Source organism: Stegodyphus dumicola, chromosome 10 (assembly GCF_044657685.1).
Source record: "Stegodyphus dumicola isolate Sdum_Otavi_A_Nest chromosome 10, ASM4465768v1".
NCBI classification, from domain to species: domain Eukaryota; kingdom Metazoa; phylum Arthropoda; class Arachnida; order Araneae; family Eresidae; genus Stegodyphus; species Stegodyphus dumicola.
Window position 1 is genome coordinate 13,021,730 of NC_140777.1, and position 14,713 is coordinate 13,036,442.

At 34.8% G+C, this 14,713-nt stretch overlaps 1 protein-coding gene across 1 annotated transcript in view; it reads right to left on the reverse strand.

The window, feature by feature from the left end:
- Window positions 1-14,713, reverse strand: part of LOC118202547 (protein O-mannosyl-transferase Tmtc3-like) — a 707,071-nt gene that overhangs the window by 246,620 nt on the left and 445,738 nt on the right. The window contains exons 6-7 of the mRNA XM_085824627.1: window positions 13,745-13,844; window positions 6,522-6,634 (exon numbers count right to left, since the gene is read on the reverse strand). Coding sequence (XP_085680753.1) covers window positions 6,522-6,634; window positions 13,745-13,844 — 213 coding nt within the window. The remainder of the gene's footprint in view (window positions 1-6,521; window positions 6,635-13,744; window positions 13,845-14,713) is intronic.

The window sequence follows — 14,713 nt, forward strand, 5'->3', positions numbered from 1 at the left end:
CTTCTTTTTAAAATCTTCTTTAAAAATCTTTCTGTTCTAGTTAATGATCCTCCAATCCAAATTTGCCTTCGGCCTTTAAAGAAATTATGTTTTAGTTCTGGTTTCACCAACAGATGGCGCCACTTGCTTATTCTTGTTCATGCTTTCTTATCTTATCTAATCATTTTTTCCCATCTTGTTCATTTGCGGTTTTGCAGCTGAGGATAGTGGTTCGGTAAAACCATCGAAACTAGTCCTGTGGAAATTTTGTAAATATAACGCTGATTTTTGTTGTTTGTCTTCTGAATTAGTATCCTTAAGTTAGTTTGCAATGACGTCAATTCGTCTGGTGAAAGTTGAGGTTAGGCAATGCAAGGAAACAGAGTTAAGCCAAAACTTAAATATTAACTTACAAAGTAATTAATTAGGCAAATGAGAATTACATCCTTTGTCAGAAAACTTCCAGGATAGAGGTTGTAAAATATAGAAAACTGCCTTTACCAAATGATGATCCTAGCCGCTATCAAAGTAGATAAACAACTGCAACCGTTTCTAGTGGTCTTGGAAGCAAGCGGGTAAATCTTCAACTGTGATGCTTGCAAGCTTATTTGCTGCAATAATCTTGATGAAGGTTTCCTTTAAGTCACCTTTTCACTCATGGAAATAAGAAAAACATTACAGTAATCTTTGACACAAATATGGGATCACGTCTGGCTTTATTCAATACTTCAGCAGAAATTCTTCGTCTTTCCTCTTTCTGTTTATCTGTCAGTAAGTGAGGGACGATTCTTGCATTAAGTTTCAGTTTACCTAAATCTTTGCGTAAAATCTTATGACCCATATCACTATTTAAATTCAGTTCTTCTGATATCATACGTACAGTTACACGACGGTCTTCTTGCAATAGCTACCTTACACGCTCGACGGTTGCATCGGTATATGCTATGGACGGGTGACCAGCTCTGGGATCGTCTTGAAATGAATTTCAGCCTTCATGAAACCTTTTGTGCCACTCGGAAACATTACTTCTTGAAAGTGCCTCGCCTGTATATGCTTGCTTAATCATGTCCCACTTTTAACTAGGGGGTTCCTGAACTTAACGCATAACTTAATGTTCACTCGTTGCTGGTTCCTGAACTTAACGCATAACTTAATGTTCACTCGTTGCTGGTTCCTGAACTTAACGCATAACTTAATGTTCACTCGTTGCTGGAACGCATAACTTAATGTTCACTCGTTGCTGGAACGCATAACTTAATGTTCACTCGTTGCTTACAATCAGCATCCACTGTGTCACCTTAACGAATGAGGCAGCAATGCGAGCAGTCTGTTGTTAAGCACAGCCCTACAATTTAGTAAGTTTGCGTAAAAGCATGGCCAACGTCATGTCAAGTACGAATACATACCAGGTAACATAAAAACATCATTTGTAATATTGCACACTCAGAAATAAAAAGGAATTACCCTGGAACATTTCTGACAAAGGATGTAGATATTTGAATCGAATCTAATTAGGTAAAGACGTTTCTTTTTGACCGCTAATGGAAATTTAACAATCCAGTTAATGCGGGTTATTTTATCTGAACGCTGCAAAATAAATAAATATAACGCCTTTGAAATATGTTTAGGAATTATTCTCATTATTCACAAATTCATTGCTCATACTGAAGCCTTCTTTTACTTAATCAGTCGGCCCTTATTTTAATGAGTCATATATATCGAGAAAAACCTAAACAGCATCTATGATTAAAAAAAAAAAAAGGAAAAGTAGTAGTTTTGTATTTTGCAGCCATTGCATCATGGAAAAAAATTCATCCGATTGGAAACGAACTCTAAATTGAAAAATTCTCGCTCTAACACACAAAGAATCAAAGAGAAATTAGAAGAAATTCATCCGAGCTTCCTTTTTCTCTCTCGGAAGCAAATTGGAATCGCGAGCTTTCTCGCTTACAAGGAAGAAAAACTGTTCTAAAACAAAAAAAAAAAAAAAAAAAAAAAAGTTCAATTACGAACCAGAATCTAGCGCCTAGAGGTCTTAGTAATTAGCCGCATTGGACGAAAGATATAAAAAAACTGAATTTAAGACGGATAAAAACAGAGCGAAGTAAAGAGTCTAAGATTCGTGGCAGTATGACTGTATTATGACTAGTCGGCATTTACGCTGCAGGAATGCATTTTGCTGTCAAATAGACTAACATTTCCTTGGAAGAAGAGAGGATATTGTACTTTGCATTAGATACTACATCCAAGAAGATAAAAACATTAGCTTGCTATGGATTATGTGTAACAATGAATGCATTGTGCATAAAGTTTGTAAATTGCTGAGTTAAAGCAATTTCTGTTACAAACAGAAAGTATATATTTTGCCTTAACAGAAGATGCTGATCCAATTCTTTCACACATTACTATTACTTATTGGCAGATTACTAATTTCACAGATTACTATTTCTTTATGGTAGGTAGTTAGACCACCTACAAAATGATTGTTGTTTTATTACCAGGGCATCGTCGGCCTGACAAGTGGCACGCTGGCCAGCAATCAAACTCAGCCTGTATATCCAAAGAAAGAGCAAGTTAAATTTTGCCGGTTTGTCTTTGCCAAAGAATGATTGAACACAATAATCATTTTGTCTTTGCCAAAGAATGATTGAACACAATAATCATTTTGTCTTTGCCAAAGAATGATTGAACACAATAATCATTTCACGTCCCGGTATCATAACCCAGGTGGACCACAGGAAGAACAGATACAAGTAAAAGAAGTGGGATATCAGTATGTTACCTTAGTTATAACCTGACAAAATTGGGGCAGACCTTCACAATTTGTCCAGCTCCACCCCAATCAGGTGCAGCCCTGCCCTAATTCCTCAGAGCGGGCTGAGTCCGAGGTCTCCCACCCCTTTTATCCTATCATCAATCTACTCGTGAGGACCTGCAGCTAGCCAATGAATGCCCTCAGACACTATACACTACATACGTATACAGATACTACACACTTAAGAACATCCAAGATAAGAACCAAGCCCATCGGCTACAGGCAGTACAGTTACAGACTGAAGCAAGGCCGTCACTTGTACATTCCCGTAGGTATCGATTAAATACCTCCAGGCCCTGCCAACTGAGCATCCAACAAATAAATGGGAAGACAACGCTAGGAGCTTCCACGGCACATAAACGTACACCTATCTATGTCAACATGGAATGTGTACATAAAGACATCCAATCATAAAGGTATCAGTACCTTTGTGCATTCGGCTCTCCTAGACAGAAACTTTCATAATAGTATCCGAGCATTAAGATGCTCACACCCTTATACAGATCAGTTTTAACTTACAAAAAGCAATCTTCATAAAGATGTAGCATTTATGTCAGGGATCAGCTATGCAAATAAGGATTTAGTTTGTTATTCTGATTAAGGATTCTATTGGCAAGCACCGCGACATATAGGTTGTACACACCTTTATGACGGCTGCTTTTCTTTTTAATTTAAAACAATTATCTTCATAATGGAATAAACACTCTTAAGCAGAAAAGACTTGATAAGATTTTTAACTTCTCGAACAGTGGTCAGCTTGTAAAAAGATTTCGACTGTAACTCACCATTATGAAGCAATAATTTTCGACACCAATCATTTTCCGATAATAATCACACCAGACATGAGCAATCAAACAAAAAGACGAAAAGCTGAAAAAAATGTACATCGCTAGGATTCATCAAGTCCAAAAATTAACTTTTTTAAAATTATTTTATCTTATTTTTGATGGCATATCAAGGACCATCATTGCCTCAGAACTTAAGATATCTGAACAGTAATTCGACGCGAATTTAAATTTAAGCCCAGACATTTAACTAGAATACTAGAGAATTTAGTGAGAAACCTCCCATAAATTCATCCTTCTGTATCAAAAATGTTCTTTTGCCCTTGGCCATAATTAATCAACACAATCTTTAATCATACAATCGAAGTGTATTTCATTATTAAAATGAATTATTAATTAGAACTGAACACATTGCCAGACACACATGACATTACTGCATTACATGATTTATTACTGCATGTTACATGATTTATTACTGCATTCCTTTAGTATATAAGAAGTCGCAGAATTGAAATTTATGCAAGTCAAGTAGTTTTAAATAAGTGTTTTACGCCAGATATTCAAACTTTCACAGCAATCCATTTATTGAAAGGAAATTTACGGACTTAGTCGGGTCGAAATTTATGGACTTAGGGAGTCGAATAACCTTCATAACAGCTTTACGTTTTATATATTGCTGGATAAAAGAAATAACATCGATCAAGTTCTGCAAAAGGCAACTATGAATGGCCGACAAAATGGTAGTAGACTGGAAGAATCATCGCCAGGAGATCTGCGATCCTGATTGGGGGCAGCAGAAGAGGAGGAAATAAGGCGGCGTTGGATGCATTACGAAGATCGCTGAAAGAGTGTCTACGCGACACAAAAGATATTGTTGGAAGAATATTGTCTCTATAGTGGAGTTTTGGGTTTGGTTATTTTTGGTTTCTATGTGATTACGGCAAAGCCTCGAGACTATTTGCCTATGAGAGGGATGCTTCGTGGAGCATTAGAAAGGCCTTTGGGGAGGACTCTCTATGGGAAATTGGTTCGTATACACGTTAGACATGGAGAACGCCCATGCAACTAGCCCGCTCTCGGGATTCGAATCTCGGACCTAACTAATAGTGTTCCGAGAATTTACCTCTCTGCCACTGGTGGGCTTGTGGGCTTTTGTCACGAAACGAGCCAAACATTTCTTGCAATTGTCCCCTATCGTAGAGCCACTATACTTCTTTCTTTATACTTTAATGGTCTTCTTTAATGAACATTAAAGTATGAACGACCATTTTTTACGACTGTTGGAAATAGTATAAAACAGAAGAAATTGAACAATCTGGGTGTATCCATTAGAAAATCATAAATTCAGTTTTGTCGATGCAGAAATTGGCAAACAAACGCAAAATATAGAACGCTCACGAGGAAGTGCTAAATGGCTAAATTAAAAGCGCCGTGAAACAGCTCGCCACCACCTCGAGTCGTACCTAGCGGAAATTCTATGCGGGAAAGGACACATTGTAAATTATATGGTCTACGCCGTCGTAAAGAAATCTGTAAACATTTTCTACCGAAAACTAAAATGTGACTATATTCGCCAATGGGATATGTTTAATGCGAGAGGACCCAAAATTTTAACATTCGTTTTAGTCTATACTTGAAAGATCTTCAATGAGGTAAGGTAAAAATCTTTCAGCAATTAAAAAAACCATAAATGGGACCTTAATAACCGGACACTGAATTTTACATGCTTATTGTTTGCCCTTATTTCAAGAAGCTTCAGTTATAAATACTTGCGGAATTCAAAATTATATTACTCAAGCTGTGAGGATCTATTTGCTTTTAACTAATAGTTAATTTTATGTTCAATTACTTTTTGTCACTACTCACGCTTTTCATGAGAGAATTCAAATGAAATAGAGAGCGTTTATTCAGATTGAAGGAGAAAGAAGTACTATTTAAGAGAAGGTTTTGCAAGTTTACTTTAGAGTGAGTTCTGCCTACTTGAGGCCACGTTGTACCATAACTTAATAGCGATTTGTTTCTGTGGCGTTGAGTGCTTCTAGCCATTTGTCTTGTCTCGCCGGTTTTCTACAACCTAGAGCCTTTCCTGCGCGTTACTTTATTCCGGGAGCCGTTAGGCTACGCTAATACATTTGATTTAGGTCAACATTACGTATTTACGTTGCGCCCAAAGTGTTGGTTTGTATAAACTCAAGGCTGAGTCAATATTATTTTCTTTGTGTTCAAATAAAAGGTTCTTGCACACCCTTCGTTTGAATTTTGTTTCTGTACTTGACAATACTTGACGATAATTCTTCAAAAGTCTTTTTAAAGTCCTAGTTTATGATCCCTAAGAACATAAGACTTTATAAAGCAATCCATACTCCTTTCCTATGCATTACCTTATCCCAGGAGCCATTAGGCTAAGCTAATACATTTGACAACATTACGTATTTACGTTGAGCCCGAAGTGTTGGTTTGTATAAACCCAAGGCTGAGTCAATATTATTTTCTTTGTGTTTAAATAAAAGGATCTTGCACACCCTTCGTTTGACTTTTGTTTCTGTACTTGACAATACTTGAAGGTAATTCTTCAAAAGTATTTTTATAGTTTATGATCCCTAAAAACATAAGATTTTATAAAGCAATTCATACTCCTTTCCTGCGCATTACCCTATCCCAGGAGCCACTAGGCTAAGCTAATACATTTGATTTAGGTCAACATTACGTATTTACGTTGAGCCCGAAGTGTTGGTTTGTATAAACCCAAGGCTAAGTCAATATTATTTTCTTTGTGTTTAAATAAAAGGATCTTGCACACCCTTCGTTTGACTTTTGTTTCTGTACTTGACAATACTTGAAGGTAATTCTTCAAAAGTATTTTTATAGTTTAAGATCCCTAAGAACATAAGACTTTATAAAGCAATCCATACTCTTTAGAAGAAAATCTAAATAATACTTACCTTAGGACTAACGAGTTCATAAATACAGCAGATGGCCAGCACTGTGAGAGCTTGTTCTTTACAGAGTAGTCCTAAAATTGCTAACACGGATGTGATGCCGCATTCTTGCCAAGCTGTAATGCAACAAAATATTAGTCATTTATAAAAGCAACCATATTGATATAAATGTTACATATAGCAAGAATTCAAGAAGATATATAATATATTTGAAATTAAACAGTTGTGGTCTTCTATTCAAACATACCTAAGTTTTTTCAAACTCATGACAAAAGGCTTTCTACCGTCAAAACATCTGAATACCGAGAAGGTTCAGAAGCTTGATCACAGCTATGATATTTCCTAAAGAAACACCCCCTTTAGTAGAAAAAGTTCTGATCAAACGGAAAGTTTAAATGTTTTGGCCTTTCTTGACAGTTATGTACAATATCTTAGAACTGCTGACATAAACTTCAGCAGAGGAGAACAGTAACACTGCCGGTGGTGTGATTAACGGCTTCAAGGCCGTTAATATGATATGAGTATCCCTAATTTCCTGTTTCAGGTTTTGGTAACTTACAGCCTACACAGCCATAATCAATAAAAGCTTCAGGATTATCATTATTATGCTGTTTATGGGACTGAATGGTGCTCAGAGATGAAATGCTGTCAAGAATTGCTGCATATGCTATATACAGCATTTCCATGCTCTTTACTTTGCTCTATGTTGTTTAACCCTATGACTTCTAACGGGACCTTTATGCTTCACTTAAGATTTAAAAATTACTGCTAGTTTAAAAAGTCCTTAGAATCTCCTCAATTGGATCATCTTCCAATACTTGGAAAATCAAGACTCCGCTGTGCTCGTTGTACACAAATTAACATAAATAAAAAGAACAAATATGTGTTGTCAAATGTGTAATGTTGAGTTATGAAGAAAAGTGCTGTACCCTGCACCATGCGATGTAATATTTATTTTAGAGAATAACGTTTTCCAGAATAATAGGTGTGTTTATAGTAAGTCGATTGCTACGTGTGGAGCATATACATATTCCACCCTACGGCTGGTATGTGTACCCTACCGCTGATATTCCACCCTAAGGCTGGTACCCAGATTTTAGCTTGAAAACCTTTTGTCAAAACACTCCCAAATGGTAAATTTACCTTATCTATGACATATGTTGCTCACTTGGATAGAAAACGGGATATTGCTTTTTAAATTCGTAGTACAAGGGTTACAGTATTTATTACGTATTGTTAAGAGTTAGCCAGATTCATTGACATTTCTTCTCACACCATGCACACGAAACCTGAATCTGTTCAAAATCGATTGTTTAACCTTTAAGAGTTTACAATCTTCTGAGATATAAAATGTACGCAGGGTAGTATATTTTTTTATTATTTCGTCAATTTTTATCAATATTACAGTGAATGTTTTCAGCACAATCCGCATTTATAATTGAATGCGCTTATCGCGCCGAAAAACTTAATTTTTTAGGCCGTCCTCAAAGAAAAGTTCTGGCGCCCCACCTCTCTCTTTATAGCATGGTTGAATCCTCAAATCGAACACCTCGTAAACATTCCTTCAAATAAGGAAAAAGACTTTTCACGAAAAGAAAATTATTGCTCTTCGCATCTTTCCTGGTTGCAAAAGCAGTGCCATAAAAATGCCCCTCCATCAATCAGACAACTGAATCTGACTGAAACATGGCATGGGATAGCTCAATGAACATGTCAATATTTGTCTCTGGTCAATAGCATTGCCTATAAGTAATGGGATACTTATGGACAATGCTATTGGCGAGAGACAATTGTAAATAAACAGCATTTGTGCGGCATGGGGACACTTAAAATATACGGGGAGCTAATAGTCCTCTCTAATGGTTTGGTGGTAGGGAAAGACGCGTGAGACATCTCCGGAGCGTCTTTCAGGCTGCTCTCGGTTAAAATTGGAGAAGAAGCTGCGGAATGTTGTAGTGTCACCTATATGGGATTCATCCAGATGACGGTTTTGTCGTCATAAAGCTTTGTGTCTCAAGGCATAACAGTTATTCAGTCCATTTATAGGTGTTTAGCAGTGTTATGCCATAGCTAGCCAGGAAAGGGAAAGTTGCCATACGTAAATGCGTAGCTGACACAGTGAAACCATTGACTGATGTTTGTTTCGCTGTGATTGGTAATGTCTATAGAAACTTGCCATAAAGCTGAAAATTTATAATTTCAAGAAGAGTCCTTAAAGCAGCTTTGTGACGTAGCAAAAGTATGGTCACTTAGCAACAAAGCTCACCTTTAACCTGTTATGACTTTAAAACCACCGCTGAACGAATAAGTTATCATAGAAAGATGATTATTATTTTTTAATATGAGGTAAGAAATGTGGATGTTCCAGAAAGGGAACATTGGCGTGTAAAGGTATATTTTTTAACAGGATGAAATTACTTCGATTGCCGTGAATAGAGGCACGGAGAAGGATTTTCCAAATATGAACTCCCTTCATACATTTCCATAAGGGTTTGGAGTTACTCACAGCTGCTAGAGAAAAGCACTTGACGTTTCTTGATAGGCTAGACGCTAGAGGTTGTTTATGACACAGTGAAAAAGGCGTATATTTTGGATTGTGGATTTCATTATTTTCCCTATTGTTTGCATTTTTCGTCAGTTGGTGAAGATACGCTACGCTGGATAAGATATTTGATTCAAAACCATATCAGACTAAAGAGGCATTGGAATATTTTTATACATTATCAGATGATGAAGAGTGTATTGATATTTGTCAACTGCCTCCAGAAGAAACTGGACGTTTGACAGAGGAGGAATATGAAGATTAAGATATATTTTAGCTCTTCTGCCAGTTGATGTACGTGGAAAAATCTAATAAAATAAATGATGATGAAATATCTCAAATTTCATTCGATCCTCAAGAAGATCCTTCATCTTCAAAGGGAAGGAAGAATTTGAAGAAAACTAAAGGCACAATACTGTGCTGTAGAAACTATAGCATCCGATTATTCAACGCATGAACCTGTCAGTAAACCTATGAGATTCTGCCGAGCCCAAAAAGAGCAAATTGATATTCCTCAGCCGTATCTTATGAAAATGTACAATGAAGGAATGGGAGGAGTTGGCTTGCTAGATAGACTTTTTGGATCATATCGATCTATGTTTAGAAGCAAAAAATGGTACTGGAATCTATTTATCAATGTATTAAACATGGCGGTTACGGCCAAGTGGATTTTACATTCACATTTGCACAAAGGTACAAAAGCCGAACTGTCACATCTCAGTTTCAAGAGAAAAGTAACTTTATGTCTGCTTCGCATGAAACCAAAAGTCCATTCAGTTCCTAGACCTCGTGCACATGGAACTCTGAATCTTTGAGAAAATCAGATTCACATTATGTTGTGCCATCAACACAAGAACGTTGAGCTGTATGCCAGAAGAACACTAAAAACAAATGTTTTGAGTAAGACTGCATCAAAAATGCTTTTCTAACTATCATGGAAAATAGAAAAAAGACTCAGAACCATAAAAACACTTATTATTTTTTGTTTTTATTTCTTGTTACAAAAATTTTGGTAAGTTTCTATTTTTAATTATATTATTTAACATTTTATTCATACGATTTCTGCAGGGTGAATATTTGTATGGAGATTATTTGTTACTTCTTTATTCTACAACTCTTTCCCTTGTTTCAGTATAAACTGCTAACAATTAATGTAAAATTCTTTTATAAATTCTTGCTTATCAACTATGTAATTTTTGTTTTAATTTATTAAGAAAGATTTTTTCTGTGGAAGTTTCATATCTTCTACTATGAAATTTTGTTGGAGTAGCTTCGCGGTTATAATGGTGTAGGCTCCCTATTTTTCTGCTTAATCTATGTTACTTCCGAATAACGTTGACAAATTCACTTGCTAATGCTGAAAAAGTGCAGACAAAAATGAAGCTTCGAATTCGAATGTCGATAATCATGTTTTACAAAAATCATGTAAAAAAACTAACTGTTTACCGCCAATGTTCCATTTATGGAACATGTTATATATCATTAAAAAATTTATTTAAATTTTTAAAAATTTTTTCATAATTCTTATATTTGAGTTTTAAATCGATTTTTCACAATAAAACGTTTATTTTACTTTCGCAACATAGTTTGGCGTGTGTGAAAAATCGATTTTTCACAATAAAACGTTTATTTTACTTTCGCATCATAGTTTGGCCAGGAACTGAATGAATGGACTTTTGGTTTCATGCGAAGATGACATAATGTTATTTTTCTCTTGAAATTGAGATGTGGCAGTTCGGCTTTTGTACCTTTGTGCAAATGTGAATGTAAAATCCACCTGGACACAACCGCCCTGTTTAATATATTGCTAAGTAGATTCCAGTATCATTTTTTGCTTCTTGACATACGTCGAAATGATCCAAAAAGTCTATCTAGCAAGCCAACTCCTCCCATTCCATGATTGTACATTTTTGTACAATATGGCTGAGGAATATCAATTTGCTTTTTTTGGGCTCGGCAGAATCTCTTAGATTTACTGACAGGTTCATGCGTTGAATAATCGGATGCTATAGTTTCTACAGCGCTGTATTGTGCCTTTAGTTTTCTTCAAATTCTTCCTTCCCTTTGAAGATGAAGATTCTTGAGGATCGAATTAAATTTGAGATATTTAATCATCATTTATTTTATTAGATTTTTCCACGTACATCAACTGGAAGAACAGGCTAAAATATATCTCAGTCTTCATCTTCCTCCTCTGTTAAACGTCCAGTTTCTTCTGGAGGCAGTTGACAAATGTCAATACACTCTTCATCATCTGATAATGTATAAAAATATTCCAGTGCCTCTTTAGTCTGATATGGTTTTGAAAGAAACATCTTATCCAGCGTAGCGTATCTTCACCAACTGACGAAAAATGCAAACAATAGGGAAAATAATGAAATCCACAATCCAAAATATACGCCTTTTTCACTGAGTCATAAACAACCTATAGCGTCTAGCCTATCAAGAAACGTCAAGTGCTTTTCTCTAGCAGCTGTGAGTAACTTTCAAATTTCCAAACCTTTATGGAAATGTTTGAAGGGAATTCACATTTGGAAAATCTTTCTCCGTGCTCTATTCACGGCAATCGAAGTAATTAAAAAATTAATCGAAGTAATTAAAAAATTAATTTTAATTTTTTTAAAATTTTTTCATAATTCTTATATTTGAGTTTTAAATCGATTTTTCACAATAAAACGTATATTTTACTTTCGCATCATAGTTTGGCGTGTAAAAGGTTAATTTTCAGTAAAATGTAGTCATGGGGTTTACACATCAGATTTTTTAAAGATAAACTCGGTACTCGTTAAAAAGTATTAATAAAGAGAATCCCCAGTCTTTCACGGCAAAGAACTTTTAATTAGAATGCAGCGATTAGCAAACGGCTCACTGCTAATTTATAGGAATGTTTATCTGAACTAATGAATCATATTTAATTAAACAACAGTAGCTGAGTGATTTATTCAGAATTCTAAACACTTGCATTGCATTCATTCATTTAATATTCAGTTTCACAATATTTATTTATATATGCAATTTAACGGATATAAGTTAATAAAGTTAAACATCTGAGTTCAACCTTCTGAAATTTATGCAACAGAAATTAAGGTAATTTGAATATAAAAGGATCCTTATACCCAGAGATTGAAAATCTTTACCTCTACGCTTTCTGTTATTATTTACCTATCATTTTAGTCAAATACTTTCATTCATTAAGATGTATTTGATATGTACACTGCTTCATTATTAATACAAAATACTTTAAACTATTCATTAACTAATAATGTAATAAATAAAATAATAAATATATAGAAATATTTCAGTTTTTAATCAACTTAAACACGTGAAACAAAATCAAAGCATTATAATCATTCGTATTAATTTTAAATGTAGTGTTTCTTATATATATGGAAAACTTATTCTTTCCCAGTTTGAAAATTTATTTTTACTACTGCTCGTAATTTTCTGCTCATATACACGTTACACACACGGTGAACCACGAAAACTCCCACGCAGCCAGCCCATTGGTGCGATTCAAACCGAGCTACCAGTGTTCAGCGACTTTACCGCTACGCTACTGGCAGGCGACGTGGATTTCTGAAAGTTGTAATAATAAGACTTGCGATGACTTGCAGTGATAGAATTTCTCCTGAAGAAATTCAAACGAATGTTTGCAAATAGCTGTAAGCCCAGTAAATTGATTTTATGCAAAATATATACTAAAACGGACGTCATAATGGAAAACCTGACTTAGTTTTAATGCTTGAAGAATAACAAACATATAGTTTTATTGTTTATATATGTTACGGTGAAACACCGAAATCTGGAGAATGTCGACTTTCACCGGTGAAGTCAACATTCAGATAGTCTCTTGGTGTATGTCCGAAATGTTTTCCAAATATTCTTATTTCTGACTTACACAGGTAAATGTCGACATTCACTATGCACTAATGGCGAATGTTGAACATATAAGAATATTACATTTTCTTCTCCGTAATTCAGTCGCGAAAAAACGCACTTGAGACTTAAAATAAGAACTTAAGAGCATAAGAACTTAAAACACACGGTATATTCAAAATGAGAAAGGAAAATAACAGAAGTTTTAACTTCTAAGTACGTTTTTAAAGGTAAAAAGTAAGTTTTAAAACTTAAGTAAGTAAGTTTTAAACTTACTAAATTAAGTAAGTTAAGTAAGTTTTTAAACTTACTAAATTATGTGATTTAAATCTTATTTATTGCAACAACTTAAACTATTATGACGCTTTGAATTGCACAAGAGGCCCTTACTTTTACAACTGTATTTATTTGTGGAACACTTTCTTTTGAAATAACAGCGTGTACTTATATTCCTCTCTTTCTTTTCGACCTACACCAGAGCATATCTGTGATTGTCGATATACACCGGTTTGGGTCCGAATGTACAAGAATGTAATGCAATATTCGATCTTTCACCGGCGTATTTGGTAAATGTTGACATTCTCCGGTGAAAGTTGACATTCTCCAATTTCGGTCTTTCACGGTAACATATGTATTTATTAAATTCACTTATCGGATAAATTTTTAGAAATAAAAGCGTACGTTATTTTTCATTCTTGCGTCGTATATTTTTCTTTTGGGAATATTTATACTGCAATAATTACCACTCACATGAGCGTACACTGATATTGAGTGAACAGCAAAACTATCAAGACAAAGAAGCACTTACCACTTGTTTTGTGTTGATATCTGGCTTGTAGATAGTACAATAAGGCACAGAGGAAGGCAGCAGCAGACAACAATTCAGCTCGACCTACCACCCCGCTCACCTATTTCAATAAAAACAGAAAGTTCCTCTTTGAAAGTCAGGAAGTATACTTTTAAAGGAAACAGAATTACCAAAATACATTAAAAAGATCACTGAAATGAAATGTAGCGTACAACTGAAAATAACAACAACAGATATTTACTGCTGTTATCCAACTGTCGTTCCTCAAAATGCAATAAATAATAGTACATTGATACAATATTCTTGACTTAACGCATTCCCTTAAAGTAAATAATGTATTTATTGTTCGTAACAAGATTTCTACAGCTGCTATTCGTTGCTTTCGATTGTTTCCAAGGCTTAGGCTTTAATTCACATATATTAATATTGAAGATTCAGCTATCTTCTCTAAAAGACAAAGAAACTTTTTGTCGTATCATTGGTAGGTATTAAAAATATGTAATAATGAATCGTTTCTCTTCTTTTGTATCAAAATCGAAGAGCTTGTCACTTAAATCCTCACGCAGTATAATATACTAACTGCGTAATTTTAAACGGACGTATTTAAAAAAATACTTCAAATTTTGCTTTCAATGTTCTTTCAAAACTTTGAATAATGAAAACCTTCCAGAATATCTAGCTCTTTGTACTATTGTTAAGTGCTTACGTGTGGAATTCAGTTACAGAATATTTCCTATGCTATTAACATGAAATTTAAGAAATATAATTATTACGGACGGAATAGAAAGCTTTCATTATACGTTATATTTTCATCTGCGAACCCATTCTTTGAGTAAAGAATTCCTTTGTGTTGTACATTCATAAATCATATCACGAAGCGATTAACCATTCATTGTTCTGTTAAAATATCATGAAGTAACTTCGGAATATTTCATTTAAGTACACTCTGAAAAAAAAAAGGGAGAATAG